The sequence below is a fragment of the Aspergillus melleus genome (assembly GCF_016097325.1).
Source record: "Aspergillus melleus strain CBS 546.65 chromosome Unknown contig3, whole genome shotgun sequence".
In the NCBI taxonomy this organism is placed as follows: Eukaryota; Fungi; Ascomycota; class Eurotiomycetes; order Eurotiales; family Aspergillaceae; genus Aspergillus; species Aspergillus melleus.
Genome location: NW_025763372.1, coordinates 3546495 through 3560671, shown reverse-complemented (window position 1 = coordinate 3560671; position 14177 = coordinate 3546495). Strand labels below are relative to the sequence as shown.

Below are 14177 nucleotides of genomic sequence, written 5' to 3'. Positions count from 1 at the left end.
CTCAATGCTAATCATTGGAGTGGAAGATGGTGTGATGATCATCCCATTGGACAGCGACAAGGATGCTTTTTAAGCAAGGGATCGTTTCGGCCGTTTATGCAGCCAGCCATTTTGAGGAACCTTTTTGAAACCATTACCAGCCACGTATTGTGAACCCACTGCATTTCTGGAAATCTAGTCTAGTTTGATGTCATCAAGGGCCTGTCCCTCTGGCACAATAGGCACCATTTCAGTGTCGGCAACCGCCACCTCCAGCACCGCCGGGCCTTGACACCGCAGGAGCCAGCGAATAGACGCCGACAGGTCCTGACCAGGCATGTATCTCGCCCCGTGACAGTGCATGCTACGAGCCAATGCCACAAAATCCGGGTTTGCTTGCCTAGTATGACATTCTCTTCCCCCGTAAGCGGATCGTTGCAGCTGGGTGATCATTCCCTGCTGGCTGTTGTTGAGAATGACGACCTTGACTGCTATTCCGTGTTGTGACGCGGTAAGCAACTCTGCCATGGTCATGCAGAAAGAGGCGTCGCCATCGATGTCAATAACCTCGCAGTCAGGCCGGGCTAGTTTGGCCCCTATGGCAGCGGGAAGTCCGAAGCCCATGGCTCCCAGACCCCCGGAGGTGATGAACGGACGGCCAGTTTGCCATTCAAAATATTTAGCCGCCCACATTTGGTGTTGACCGACTCCAGAGGAGACCAGGATGTTGTGTTTCAAGTGGGAGGTCTGCCGATTCAATTCGCCGATTACCTGTTGCGGGAGAGGATTAGAGGCACGGCGCATAGGAGCCGATGGAAGATGGCGCGGGACAGTATTCTCTATCTTCCAGCGATTGATCTGATCAAGCCAGTCCCGCCTGTGCGCTGTGTATTTCAGGTCGGACATGATCAAAGGAAGAGTTTCGGAGAGATCTCCCAAAATGATCTCCGTCGGGCGAACGACTTTCCCAATAGTGTTGCGACTGATATCAAATTGAATGATTCCTCCTGCTCCCTTGACCTGAGCATTTGGGGCAAATTTCTGCGAGTTCCCGACGGCACGCTCGTCCAATCTGGCCCCAATTGCCAGGATCAAATCTGCATTTTGCACGGCCAGGTTGGCGTGTGGTGTTCCATACGTGCCTAGCATGCCCATTGAGAGGGTATGAGTCTGAGCCAAGCACCCTAGGCCGAGGAGCGTTGAGGTGACCGGGATACCCCTCTTCTCAGCGAGTTGTGATAAGAGATTTATACCGTTCGGACTGGCGAGGACCCCGTTCCCGGCAATTATCACAGGGGATTTAGCAGAATTGATTAAGATAGATACGCGGTCCAGCTGCCTGTGTCGGCCAAGAGCGCTGCGCATGGGAGCTATTTCAGGATTCCCTCTAGACGCGTCCCCTCCCTCTATCAAATGTGTGGACACAGAAGCAGGGGATGGCAGCGTGTTCATCTCAATCGTCGCAAGGCCAACGTCCTTCGGCACAGCGATGAGCGTGGGTCCCTGTCGTCCCTCCATAGCACAGCGAAAGGCCGACTCCACTGCATTTGGAAGTTGGCCAACGCTCTGCACGCAGGTCGCCCATTTGGTACACGATTTTGCCAGTTCCACGACGTCGATCTCCTGGAAGGCACCCGTACCTTGAACGGCGGTTCCAACCTGACCGCAGATCACCACCATGGGTGTCCCGTCGAGCAGGGCATTTAGCATAGGGGTTACCACGTTCGAGCTACCAGGACCCGAAGTCACTAAGACGACGCCGGGTTTACCGTTGGATCGCGCATAACCTTCAGCCATGTGACCGGCGCCTTGTTCATGGCGGACAAGGACGAACTTAAGACGCGATGCGTTATAGATGCCGTCGAAAAGAGGGAGGGCTGCACCACCGGGATATCCAACTAATTGTAGTTAGTAGTGTACGGGTTTTTCTTTTTAGAAGCAGGTGAGTCTCGTACAGATATGTTTCACTTCCTGGTCGTAGAGGAGTTCACGCAGAGCATCACCCCCCGAAAGACCGACGAGCTTTTGTCTTTCCATCACTGCTATTCTGTTGTCTTCCGAGTTTCTCTCTATTTGCATTTACCCTTTTGCGGTCCATTTCGTGGAGCACACGCCAGAATATATACCTATTCACCGGTTCATATTCTACTGACTTGAATGACGTGCAAAAAGAGGGAAACTTCCTCCGAGAAGGTTGAATAGGCTTTCGGTATGTTTTTGTGTTACCCTGCTTCACCCTCCCTTGCTTTGCTTGTTATCTCCGCGGGTCGCTGATTCTTAGATTGCGAAGGCAGTAATGACCCAGAGACCATGTTGAATGGACCTGGAATGCACCATCTGCAAAAGGCCTATTTGGAAATCTTTGATCAAGGGATGACCTAGTAGGGCACATCATGTGTAACCTCTTTGCCAAGATGTGCCAATGACATCTCAGGGCACAGATTGTAGGCACGAAGTTTCCTGGAATGCTTTCTATGACTTCTTGATGGAATTCCAGATAACAGAATGAAGTCATCAGTGTTGACGACGCTGCCTGGAAACCGGTTAGGTATCCACGCCTGCCTCGAGAGCACAACGGCCACTCTCTGCGTTTATATTTATCCCATCCTTTTCTCAAGGCAGCTCTCCCATTCATCCCGTGCTCCTCACCAGGAAACCTATCTTCAATAACAATGGCCAACCAAATATACCAATACTCGCTCCTCAGCGCCCTCATGCACGGCATCTGTCACGAAGGCCGAAGTGTTCAGCAAGTCCTCCAGCACGGCGACCACGGTCTGGGGACCATCCGCGGCTTGGATGGCGAGATCGTGATCGTGGACAGCAAAGCCTATCACTTCCCCTCGGACCCTAGAAAGCCGCCTCGAGCCCTTTCGGCGACCGCCACCCTGCCCTACGTGGTGATCACCCGCTTCCAGCCCAGTCTGCTCAAAAGCCTCCCCCGTCTGTCCATGGCATCTCTATCCGACGCCCTCTCCCCCCTCCTCCCAACCCAACAAAACACTTTTATCTCCGTTCGGCTCGACGCGTGGTTCCGCAAAATCTGTTTCCGCGTGATCCCCGCGCAGAGCCGACCACGGGAATCGTTGAAAACCCTCGCCGCGCGCCAGGTCATTAAGGAGTGCCGCGACGTCCGCGGCGTGATCTTCGGGTTTTGGTCCCCACCGTATACTAGCGGGTTCAGCGTGGCCGGGTTCCATCTTCATTTCATGTCTGAGGACGGCGCCAGCGGCGGCCATGTTGTTGGGTTCGAGGCGGACGGGGAAGAGGTGAAACTTGCGGCGGCGCCGATCCGGGATTATCGGGTGGAAGTACCAGCTGGGGAAGAATTTCACGAGGCTCCGGTTGGAAATGTGGCAGAGAAGGAGTTACATGCTGCTGAAGGGGCTTAGATTCAAGGAACTATCCCTTTCGTTGGAGTTGGGATGGATAGGGAGCTCATTGTTGGTATAGACCGAGGCTCTTAGATTATTAGAATATCCCTCCATCATAGCGTTCGGAAGCTCCGAAACAATTTATGTTCCACAGAAGACGATAGAATGAAGCCAGTCACTTGTTTTCAAAGAGCCTTATAGGACCGAAGCCCTAATCAACATCCTGTAGTGCCAAGTCGGAGAGAGAACAACTCGGTCTCGACGGAGTGCTGGCGCTGCATCCGATTGCTTGCCCCGTCGGGGTCAAATGGGGGCTCCGGAGTGTGTCTCTTTCATCTAGACTCGGGGATAAAGCATGGACTGAAATAAATAATTGGTCTTCTTATGGCCGTGCTATACTCAAGGGAGACAACGGAGGCAAGTTCTGCGCAACCCCTGTCGAGGCGAGTCTCTTTGGGCTGAACTCCGGCAACTCCGGGGCCGCACAACCAACAATGCACGACCCGACGCTGCATCTCATACTTCCTGCTAACGACAAGTCCCTATACGAATTTGATATGGATAATTTCAAATCGGGTTCGAAGACGCCATAAGACGCCATGGGTCTCCAAGGTTCCCGTGCCGTCCGATATATATACATCCAACCCCATTAGGCAACGCGTCTAGCATCTTCTGTCTCTCCGTTGCTCGATTCTATACTTGCAGGGACGACAAGACACAAGATGACGGAACTAACAGGAACCCCCAGCTCGGGAAGCCTCAGCGGCCAGCTCGAAAAGATCCCCGTCACCGACATCGAGAACCCCAGTCCGCCATCCGACTCGCCCCCGACCTCAGACACCGACGACGGAGACCGCAAACGCACCGTCACTGGCGTGCGGTGGTTCCTCGTCTGTGTGGCCATCTTCTCAGCTAATGTGCTCTACGGACTGGACACAACCATCGCCGCCGACATCCAAGCGGTGGTATCGGAGACGTTTGACAACGTGACGCAGTTGGGCTGGTTGGGCGTTGGGTTCACGCTGGGGTCGACGGTGGCCATCCTGCCGCTTGGAAAGGCGTTCGGCACGTTCGATGCAAAATGGGTGTTTCTGAGTTGTTTGACTATGTTTGCGGCGGCGAGTGCGCTGTGCGGTGCCGCGTCATCGATGAATGCGATTATCATTGGAAGGGTGTGGGCTGGTGCTGGGGGAGCGGGCATGTACTTGGGGTATGACATCTCGAATTCATATTCAAATGGGCAAGTAGATGCTGACTAGAGGGTTAGGACACTGAATCTGGTGACCATCATGAGTAGTCCTCAGGAACAGCCGTTTTACATCGGAATGACCGGGTTCGTCTACGGTAGTGGCTGCATTCTGGGTCCCATCGTGGGAGGTTCGTTGGCAGATAGTGCGGCGACGTGGAGATGGGTATGCCACCAGAGCTCTATTTCGAAGACACGGTTAGCTAATAGGAAAAGGCCTTCTATCTAAATCTCGTCATCTTTGGCGCCATGGCCCCCATCTACCTCTTCGTCCTTCCACCGCTCCCTCGCCGCCCCGATACGACCTTCCTCGAGAAAGTACGCTCCCTCGACTGGCTCGGTATCGTCCTGAACGGCGGTCTATACGTCTCCTTCGCTCTGGCCTTCACCTTCGGCGGGTCAATCTGGGCCTGGAGCGACGGACGGGTTATCGCACTGCTCGTCGTCTGCGGCGTGCTCACGATCATCTTCTGCATCAGCCAGCGCTACTCGGTCCTTACCGACCCCATCAACCGCATCTTCCCCTGCGAGTTCCTGCTCGACCCGCAACTCGTCCTGCTCTACGTCTGCATGGCGTGCGGCGGCGCGGCCCTCTTCGTCTCGGTCTACTATATCCCGCTCTACTTCCTGTTCGTGCACGGCGATACCGGCACGCAGGCAGCCGTGCGCCTCCTCCCGTTCATCTGCTTTTACGTCGCTACCATTCTAACCTGCGGCGCCGTCATGGGGCGGACTGGGTACCACAACCTCTGGTACATTTTCAGCGGGCTGTGCATCACAGCCGGCGCGGCGGCCATGTACACAGTGGGATACTCGACCCCAGCAGCGAACATCTACGGCTACGCGGTGCTGCTAGGACTGGGGATGACAACCACGCAGGCCGGATACGCCGTGGGCCCGCTCTATGTGAAACCCGACCGCGTGGCGGAGCTGATCCAGTACCTGAACATCTCGCAGGGCTCGAGCCAGTTCATCGGGCTGGCCATCGCCAGCTGCATCTTCCAGAGCTTGGGATTGCAGCGCCTGAAGGCGGTGCTGGGCGAGACGGAGTACTCGGACGCGCAGATCCGGGCGGCGATTGCCGGAGCGAGGAGCGAGTTATTGCAGAATGCGACGCCGGAGGTGAGGGCACGGTGTGTGGATGCGATTGTGAGGACGATTGGAGACGTTTGGGTCATGGTGATTGCGGCGGGGGCGTTGTGGACGGTGTGTTCGTTGTTTTTGACGAGGAGGCGGTTTGTATAGAGTCTAGAGTAGAGTATAGAATGTCAGTGACTGTCTGCTGGAGTTAACTTAACTTCGTCTTATTTCCGAGTTGTAGAATGTTGTACAATGGTTGAGTCTAGGTATCTCCGTTCATCTTACTCCATCCGCTCCATAGCCCTAATTTTCTACTTCTCCGCCAACTCCGCCAACTCCTTCCAGTCCCAACCTCGGAGCCTCGCCAGATGTAACCAACGCAGGGATGCCAACTCCGGAGCCGTGAGACATTGGTCCTTTTCTTTATCACTTTTAGTTTCACTTTGATACCCCGCCTGTCAATTGCCACCGTCAATCTATATATAGTCCGGGGTAGCTCCAGCCGAGCTCCAGATTTTCTCCAATCTCCAAATCCCTCTCTCGATTGCTTTCACCCATTGCCTCTTGACCTTTCCTCTAGAAGCAAAATCGTCACAACCAGCAGAATGGCTCTCCCTCAGACCTACAAACAGGCTGTTTTCAAATCCCTCGGTGCCCCGCTGGTCATCGAGGAGGTCCCGATGACGCCTCCCGGTCCTAATGAGATCCTCGTCAAGGTGGAGGCCTGCGGTGTGTGCTATTCGGATATGTTTGCGCAGAACAATATCATGGGCGCAGGATTGTGCGTTCCCTTGTGGTTTCCCTTTTTACTGTGAGGATAGTATACTGACAATGGTTCAATTGAAGTCCACTCGTCCCCGGCCACGAGATCGTCGGTCACGTCGCTGCTGTCGGAGGGAACGTGTCTGGGTGGAAGGCTGGCGATCGCATCGGTGGTGCATGGCACGGTGGTCATGACGGTGGGTTCTCTCTGCATCGCCTAGATTTGAGAAGGGATTTCGAAATTGACAATGGAACAGGCACTTGCAAGGCCTGTCGCAAAGGATTCTTCCAAATGTGCGACCAGGCACAAGTGAACGGCGAGACGAAGAACGGTGGCTGTATGTCTTCCTCCCCCATCCCCCATCCCCCTTCTCTTCCTCTCCCAGTCAATCCCAATGACCTACTCCGAATACTAACAACAACCAAGACGCCGAATACTGCCTCATCAACGCCGAAGCCGCCGTCCACGTCCCCGCACACCTCCCGGCCGCCCAATACGCCCCCATCCTCTGCGCCGGCGTCTCGGTCTTCAACTCCATCCGCCACATGAACGTCCCCGTCGGCGAGACGATTGCCATCCAAGGCCTCGGCGGTCTCGGCCACCTGGCCATCCAGTACGCCAGCAAGCTCGGGTACCGGGTGGTTGCGATCTCGCGAGACGGCAGCAAGGAGCAGTTTGCGCGCGACCTGGGCGCCCACGAGTACATTGACTCGAGCAAGGAGGACGCGGGCGATGCACTGAAGAGGCTGGGTGGTGCGTCGTTGGCTGTCACGACGGCGCCGACGGCGGAAGTGATGAGTGGGTTGTTGAAGGGGTTGGGGATTTTGGGGAAGTTGTTGATTCTGTCTGGTATGTTCCCTCCTCCCTTACTGCTTCGTCTTATCTTGATATGGAATGAAAAAGGTAAAGCGGATAGATGCTAACGATGAGTTGTGATGCAGTTCCTGGCGAAGTCTCCATCGACACAGCCGTCATGGTAAGCCCCCTTCTTACTCCTATAGCACCATCCAGCGACTAATGAAAGCTAACACACTCTACAGCTGAAATACGGCCTCTCGGTCCAGATCTGGCCCGCCGGCCACTCCAACGACACCGAGGAAGCCCTGGCATTCACGGAACTGCACAAGATAAACTGCATGGTGGAGGAGTTCCCTCTGGAACGGGTGAATGACGCATACCGTATGTCCCTCCCTTCTTCCCCCGCAGGCGCAAGACTTTGGATATCTGTTCAGGCGTGTTTTGGCATGAAGAATTGGCTAACGCGTTGAACAGAGGCGATGCTGAACGGAACGGTTCGATTCCGATCTGTTGTCACGATGGTGTAGAATCAGGCCCCGGGACCAGAATTTGGGAGTATGGAACGCAGGGGAGAGAAATAATTTGGGACGGGGTGGTGGCGGCGCATAGAGGAGGAGTTGGTAGATTCGTTGAGCACGCATTATGCATACATGGATTGACAGTGGAATGAAAAAAAAGAAGTTTCTTTACACAGCTACATCCATTCTGCCTTTCTATCGTAATTCATCATATTCATCAATGGGACATACACACTTGGACATGGACAAGGACATAGACAGACATGACGATCGACACGGAAGACCACAGGCTCATAAAACCTCATTCCCGAAATTCCACGCATCCCCCAAATCCCTCGACCCAGCATACAACGGCTCAAAACTATAGAATGAGTCCACATTATGCGCCAACCCCATCGCTCCCGCTAACGTACTCTGAAACATAGCCACTGTGGTCATCGGCTCATCGGCCAGATCCGAGCCCCCACCGGCAGCACCACCGGCAGCAACCGACGCCAGGAACGGCTCCATCTGATCGGAAAAGGGCGGCGTCAGGGTCGTAGGGACGGCGAACCGACCACCACCACCACCGCCGGCGGCAAGGTAATCGGCCTTGGCGGCGAGACCGCGCGTCACGTTCGCGGCGCTGCCGGCGACGGCGAAATTCAGGCCGAAGATCTCGAGCACCGTGACGGCGTCGTCGATAGCGGCGCGCGCGACGGGCGTCGAGGCGTGTGATGGGTAGGCGAGTACAAATCCTACCATGGAGAGCGTGGCGCTCCATTGCCATTGGAAGGCCTCGTACCAGCCTTTGAGGAAGTCGGTCGTCGGGAGGATCTGTCGGAGAATGTGCGTGATGGCGATGGCGTGGTCCACGCATGAAACGGCATGCGCGTCGACCACTGGGGTGTTGCTGCTATGGACATTGCTGGTGCCCGTTCCGGGGAAGGGGAACGGGGAGGTGGAGGTGGAGGTTGATAGTGATGTAGACGGCGCCGGGAAGCAGATGAAGGGTCGGTAGGCGTTCATCGACAGGTTGTGGTAGAGGAGCTCCAGCAGGAGCCGTTGACGCTGCAGCCACGAGGGCGCGTACCGCTCCAGGTCGAGGGCCGATCGATCGGTGGAGAATGACTGCCCGCCATCTTTGCGTTTGGTCTTCATGCCGTCCGGGACGTTGCGCAGCCATTCGCGCATGCTGCCCAGCTGCGAGGAGAGGAACTCCGCCAGAGCTTCCAGCGCGGCTGGGTCCGTGTAGAGGCTCTTGACTTCGCGAGTAGTCAAGATCTCGGCCCGTTCGTCGTAGAAGCTCAGATAGACAGTCTGCGCGGCCAGCACCAGCTCCGTCATGAGGCGACTGTACGTCAACCAGGTCACTTGGTCGCCGTACGCGGCGATGTTGGACACCGACAGGCGTGCCAGCTCGTGGTCATCAGCGGGCAAGCAGCAGGTGGCCGACATGTCAGGCATGGAGCACGGACGACCGAGTTTCATGCACGTCTTACTCTCGACGGTGTATAGCGTCCACCAGATGCGTTTGCGCAGCTCCCGCTGGGGTCGTGGCAGGCTCTCGCGCGGCTCAAGATGCAGGCCGAGAATGTGGGCGGTGCGCACCGCCAGCGCCAAGGTCGTGTGCGCCATGTTCTGGAAGGAGGCGTTGCAGAGGTAGACGACGGAGAAGATGTGACACTGCAGCGTGGCGATGGACGGACTTTCCAGCTCGGAGTTTAGGAGCATTTGCGACCGGCGGTAGTACCAGCGACCGGCGATGCTGGCGTCGTGGAGGTCGACCTGGCCGTCGGGTCGGTCGGCAATTCCGTGCGGCGTTAGGGCGACGCCATACTGCATGCACAGGGCCAGCACGATGTCGACCAGGGCGGAGGGTTTGCGTGTGGTGGCCGAGTCGACCCAGAGCGATTTGTAGTGCTCTCGGAAGTCGGCCTCGTCCAGCACCTGGTAGATGGGATGGTAGGATTGCCAGAACAGATTCAGAAAGAAGTCCTCCTCGATGCCACTGAGATAGGACTCCTCTGCCGCGACGGCCGACGCGGCCGGTAGCTCCTCCGGAAGAGGCTCTTTGGTGGAGGTCGGACTGGTGAAGAAGCGACTGGCGGAGTTGGGCTGCATCTGATGTTCGTCCTCGGGCAATTCCAGCACGGCGCTGAGATAGGCGCTCATGCGACCGATGAAGTAGAAGGCCGACGAGGGACCGTACCACTGCGTCTGCGACGAGTGGGCACTGCGCGTGTGAATTCCATCCACCCCTCGTCGCGTCCCCAACGGCCGACCTCGTTGCTGCCTGGGTTTGTCATTCTGGTTTTGATTCGAATTCTGATTCTGATCTCCCTGCACCACTGTCCGACCAGCCTGTTCGACTTGTTCCTCCAATTCCTGCACGCGTTGCCGCAATCGCTCAATCTCTCGCACGGCGTGGGGCAGCGTGCGGATCTCGGCAGCACTTTTCTTTTTGCAATGACCGCCGCGATTGCGACAGTTTTGACAGGGGAGGCTGCTGTCACATTTGATGCGATGGACGCGGCACCAGTCGCAGGCGCGGGCGACCTGACTGCGCTTGGAACGCGGAGGAAGCGAAGGAAGCGGCGGAGTGGAGGTGGTGGAGGTCGATGTGGAGGAGCCAGAGGGAGCATCCGGGCGATCGGGCGAGTGGGAATGGGCGACAAACGTTGAGAACATGACGGTCGAAATTGCAATGAGGGATCTCAAGCACGATCGAAGACAGGCAATCAATCACCCTGACCAGAAGGAAGAAAAAAAGGAGACACGTTCGTGTTTTCTTTGTTCTCGCCGTTTTGGCGACCGCACTATAAACCGCTCGGCCTCGTTCGAGGCGGAGAAATGTGCAGTTGAAGCCGACATGGATGGGACAGGGACAAGGATGGACGTGGATTGACCTGGCAGATCGAACCACGAGGGTTGCAGAGCCAGTCAGCGTCGCTGGCGTTGGTGAGGTTACATTTTGTCCGTCGCTTATTCAGTTGGAGGCAATTCGCCTTCCCTGAGCATCTTGTCGTTGCTCACTTTCTTCTTGACTTTCCTCCTCTTTTTCCCTTTGATGTATCCTCTACTCTTTCATTCCTATTTCTATTCCTCTTGTTTCGCCTATAGAAGGCTATCCTGACCTCGAACAGACCCTCCCAAAGCACTGACTGAATCATCCTCGGCTCCTCCGACCCAACCTGCTAGTGCTGAGGTGAGATCCCCCCAGCGCTCTTCGAAATCTTATAATTGATCCTCAAGGGCGCCTTCGGTTTAGCCCTGAAGATCCGGCTGTGAGGGAAATCCATCTGTCATAGATTCGTCGTCAAAGCTAACCAGAACAGCCAATACGAACCAGTCTGCATCTCGCCGAGACCTGACCAATCCAGCATCCTGGCACGGGTTAAAGATAGTTCTCAGGCTCTGGCCAGCGATATGGGAACAGAATGCCTCACGATTGGCCTGGCAGTAACTCTGCCTCCGAGGGCAAATCCTTCGACGTGCCGGACTGACAATCGGCATTGTTCATGGTCCCAATCTTTAGCTATCAAGCCGGATCGCACGAAGGATCTGCTGCCAAAATCTCCGCATCCTTCGCGTCCCCATGAGGTATTCCCCCATCTCCTTCTGGAAGGTCTTCCTAAGGTTGAGACTCTAGTATTTAGCTCTCGCGAGGCGCCAACCACTGCGGTCTCACCTCAGCCAGTCTATCGCTTGTCGAGCTGGAGTCTGCCTCTTCGGCTGCGGATCGTACCGATGCACCCTTTTGACCGTGATTGGCGAGGTTTTGGCCCCCTCATCCTGCCCTAATCAGGTTGCCTACAGCACTTGATAGACCCGTCGGGACGGAATGCCTCATGTTGTTTTTTCCCGGAGGAGGCTGACAATACACGTGGAGGTACCCCGGTCCGTGTGAGAACGCATCCTTAGCGTGAGATCATACGAGGTAGACTGATGCTTGGGGGCCGATTCCATCCTGTTCAGGATGTCGTTTCATCGCCATGTCCTGGATGGAGAAGGGGAGTTGATTCTCCGGAACTCCTGGAGCTGCTGGAGCTGAATGGGCTGAGCTCGGAAACGAGATATCGCTGCTCAGCATGATGGCTTGCTTGTGTCCGTGCCGTTCGTGAAGCTGCCATAGAATCGAGGACGATGAGTATAAAGCTGGGTGCTGGCCGACGACGATCCATTTCCCGCTTCGTCACTCAGACACGGCGTCTTCAAAGGACCCTTTCTAGTCTCGATCACTATCATCACCAGTCGCCATGCATCTTGGCCACGCCGCGAGCCTACTCACTGCTTTGGCAGTATCTGCTCATGCCATCCCGACAGAGACGCATATCAAAGCGCGCGGCCTCTTGGGTTCCTCCTTTGGCGTGCCCGGGAACAATGCCACCTTCGACTACATCATCGTGGGTGGCGGTACTGCCGGCTTGACTTTGGCCACTCGTTTAGTAGAGCAGCAGAAGGGCTCTGTGGCAGTCGTTGAGGCCGGTGGCTTCTACGAGATCGATAATGGCAATATCAGCCAAGTGCCTGCCTTCGACGGAACGTATACCGGCCGGTCTGAGACGGACTGGCAGCCGTTGATTGACTGGGGATACGTCACCACCCCTCAAGCTGTATGTATCCTTACCCCAATCCCGTTGAGTCCAGACTAACCAGATCTAGGGCTCCTACAACGACAAGCTGCACTATGCTCGCGGGAAATGCCTCGGGGGCAGTTCAGCGCGCAACTACATGGTCTACCAACGCGGCACCACGGCTTCATATAAGCGATGGGCCGATGCTGTGGGAGACCAGAGCTACACCTTTGAGAAATTCCTACCGTTCTTCGAGAAGAGTATTAAATTCACCCCGCCCAACATGGAGCTGCGCTTCAAGAACGGGTCCGCCGAGTACGACCCGCACGTCATGGGCAACGGCTCCGGTCCGCTGTCGGTGACCTTCTCTCACTATGTGCAAGCCTTCGGTACCTGGGCGACGAAGGGACTGCAGGCCATGGGCATCCCCATCGTGCCGGGCTTCCAGAGCGGCTCGCTCCTGGGTCAGTCCTACAGTATGTTCACCATCAACGCCACCACCATGGTGCGCGACTCGTCCGAAACCGCCTTCTTGCGCACAGGCCTCGGATACTCCAACTACATGGTGTATCAGACCGCCACGGCCAAGAAGATCATCTTTGACAAGAACAAGCGCGCCACCGGTGTGATCGTCGACACCGAGGGACTCAGCTACCAGCTCAACGCCCGCAAGGAAATCATCCTGTCGGCCGGTGCCTTTGGCTCGCCCCAACTGCTCCTAGTCTCCGGCGTCGGCCCTGCATCAACTCTCAAGTCCCTGGGCATCCCCGTCGTCGCAGACCGGCCCGGCGTGGGCCAAAACATGGAAGACCACATCTACTTCGGTCCCTCGTACCGTGTCAACGCGCCCACACTGTCGGCACTGGGATACCCCGAATTCGCCGCTGCTGCCGCGAAGGAGTTCAATGAGAATGCTTCCGGCATGTACACCAACCCAACCACTGACGTGATCGCCTGGGAGAAGGTCCCCAAGCGTCTACGCTCGCACTTCTCCAAGTCTACCTTGGCCTCCCTAGCCACTTATCCCGCCGACTGGCCCGAGCTGGAGTATCTCTCGCTGAGTGCCTACCTGGGATACCAGGCCAACCTGGCCACGGGCGACCCGCACGACGGATACAACTACGCCACGCTGTCCGTGGCCCTCTGCACGCCGCGGTCGCGAGGCAACCTGACCATCTCCTCGGCTGACGTGTACGACGACCCGGTCATCAACCCCAACTGGCTGACCGACCCAGCCGACATTGAGGTGTCGATCGCAGGGTTCAAGCGGGTGCGCGAGTTCTGGAACTCCAAAGCCATGAAGCCGTTCGTGATCGGCGAGGAGGCGTTTCCGGGACCGCACGTCCAGACCGACGCCCAGATCGAGGAGATCATTCGCAAGAGCTTCAACACAATCTACCATGCCGCATGCACCTGCGCCATGGGCAAGAAGGATAACCCCATGGCGGTTGTCGATACCGAGGCCCGGGTGATTGGCGTCAAGGGACTGAGGGTCGTCGATGCGGCGGCGTTTCCGTTGCTGCCTCCGGGTCATCCCCAGGCTACTGTTTGTGAGTGTTCCTGGTTCTTTCTTAATGCTGTTAGGTACATAGCTAATCTTGAGTGTAGATGCGCTGGCCGAGAAGATCGCTTGTGCTATCACCGGTGCTTGTTGAGTAAGGCAAGCTCCGTAGTTCGTGTAGAATGGCATGTTATAGAGCTAGAGTCGGGGTGTGTGATCTTCAGTGTCACCGGATATGTAAAGCTATGTATAGCAGTTTTAGGGCAAATATAACTTGTTTCTATCTTCATCTCATTCAGAAGAGAACCACAAATGGCCTAATAACGTGGATAGAGGGTAAGACTTTGCGTAGATCATGTGGT

At 56.1% G+C, this 14177-nt stretch overlaps 6 protein-coding genes across 6 annotated transcripts; 4 read left to right on the top strand and 2 right to left on the bottom strand.

Annotated features, from left to right (window-relative positions):
• Positions 1 to 174: 174 nt before the first annotated feature.
• Positions 175 to 2016, bottom strand: LDX57_006289 (thiamine pyrophosphate-binding protein; the record flags this gene model as incomplete). Its single annotated transcript, XM_046087983.1, has 2 exons — positions 175 to 1877; positions 1935 to 2016. The coding sequence occupies 2 exons, from the start codon at positions 2014 to 2016 to the stop codon at positions 175 to 177; spliced, it is 1785 nt and encodes a 594-aa protein (XP_045943951.1).
• Positions 2017 to 2651: 635 nt separating this feature from the next.
• LDX57_006288 (acetolactate decarboxylase) lies at positions 2652 to 3371 on the top strand (the record flags this gene model as incomplete). The annotated part of the gene is made up of 1 exon (XM_046087982.1): positions 2652 to 3371. One exon carries the CDS (start codon positions 2652 to 2654, stop codon positions 3369 to 3371), a length of 720 nt encoding a protein of 239 aa, XP_045943950.1.
• A 704-nt stretch (positions 3372 to 4075) lies between these two features.
• Positions 4076 to 5844, top strand: LDX57_006287 (uncharacterized protein; the record flags this gene model as incomplete). The annotated part of the gene is made up of 3 exons (XM_046087981.1): positions 4076 to 4563; positions 4621 to 4765; positions 4816 to 5844. The coding sequence occupies 3 exons, from the start codon at positions 4076 to 4078 to the stop codon at positions 5842 to 5844; spliced, it is 1662 nt and encodes a 553-aa protein (XP_045943949.1).
• A 440-nt stretch (positions 5845 to 6284) lies between these two features.
• Positions 6285 to 7767, top strand: LDX57_006286 (uncharacterized protein; the record flags this gene model as incomplete). Its single annotated transcript, XM_046087980.1, has 7 exons — positions 6285 to 6460; positions 6526 to 6638; positions 6699 to 6779; positions 6869 to 7291; positions 7384 to 7418; positions 7483 to 7621; positions 7715 to 7767. 7 exons carry the CDS (start codon positions 6285 to 6287, stop codon positions 7765 to 7767), a joined length of 1020 nt encoding a protein of 339 aa, XP_045943948.1.
• A 282-nt stretch (positions 7768 to 8049) lies between these two features.
• On the bottom strand, positions 8050 to 10595 carry LDX57_006285 (Zn(II)2Cys6 transcription factor; the record flags this gene model as incomplete). The annotated part of the gene is made up of 1 exon (XM_046087979.1): positions 8050 to 10595. Exon 1 carries the CDS (start codon positions 10426 to 10428, stop codon positions 8050 to 8052), a length of 2379 nt encoding a protein of 792 aa, XP_045943947.1. The 5' UTR covers positions 10429 to 10595.
• A 219-nt stretch (positions 10596 to 10814) lies between these two features.
• Positions 10815 to 14104, top strand: LDX57_006284 (GMC family oxidoreductase). The gene is made up of 4 exons (XM_046087978.1): positions 10815 to 10945; positions 11076 to 12353; positions 12403 to 13864; positions 13923 to 14104. Exons 2-4 carry the CDS (start codon positions 11997 to 11999, stop codon positions 13967 to 13969), a joined length of 1866 nt encoding a protein of 621 aa, XP_045943946.1. The 5' UTR covers positions 10815 to 10945; positions 11076 to 11996; the 3' UTR covers positions 13970 to 14104.
• The last annotated feature ends 73 nt before the right edge of the window (positions 14105 to 14177 follow it).

What these genes read in the sequence shown, in the direction of transcription:
- LDX57_006284 (XM_046087978.1), top strand. Translation starts at nt 11,997, where the DNA reads ATGCATCTTGGCCACGCCGCGAGCCTACTCACTGCTTTGGCAGTATCT. An exon ending in ACGTCACCACCCCTCAAGCT is followed by an intron (nt 12,354 to 12,402) that starts GTATGTATCCTT and finishes AACCAGATCTAG; the next exon opens with GGCTCCTACAACGACAAGCT. An exon ending in TCATCCCCAGGCTACTGTTT is followed by an intron (nt 13,865 to 13,922) that starts GTGAGTGTTCCT and finishes TCTTGAGTGTAG; the next exon opens with ATGCGCTGGCCGAGAAGATC.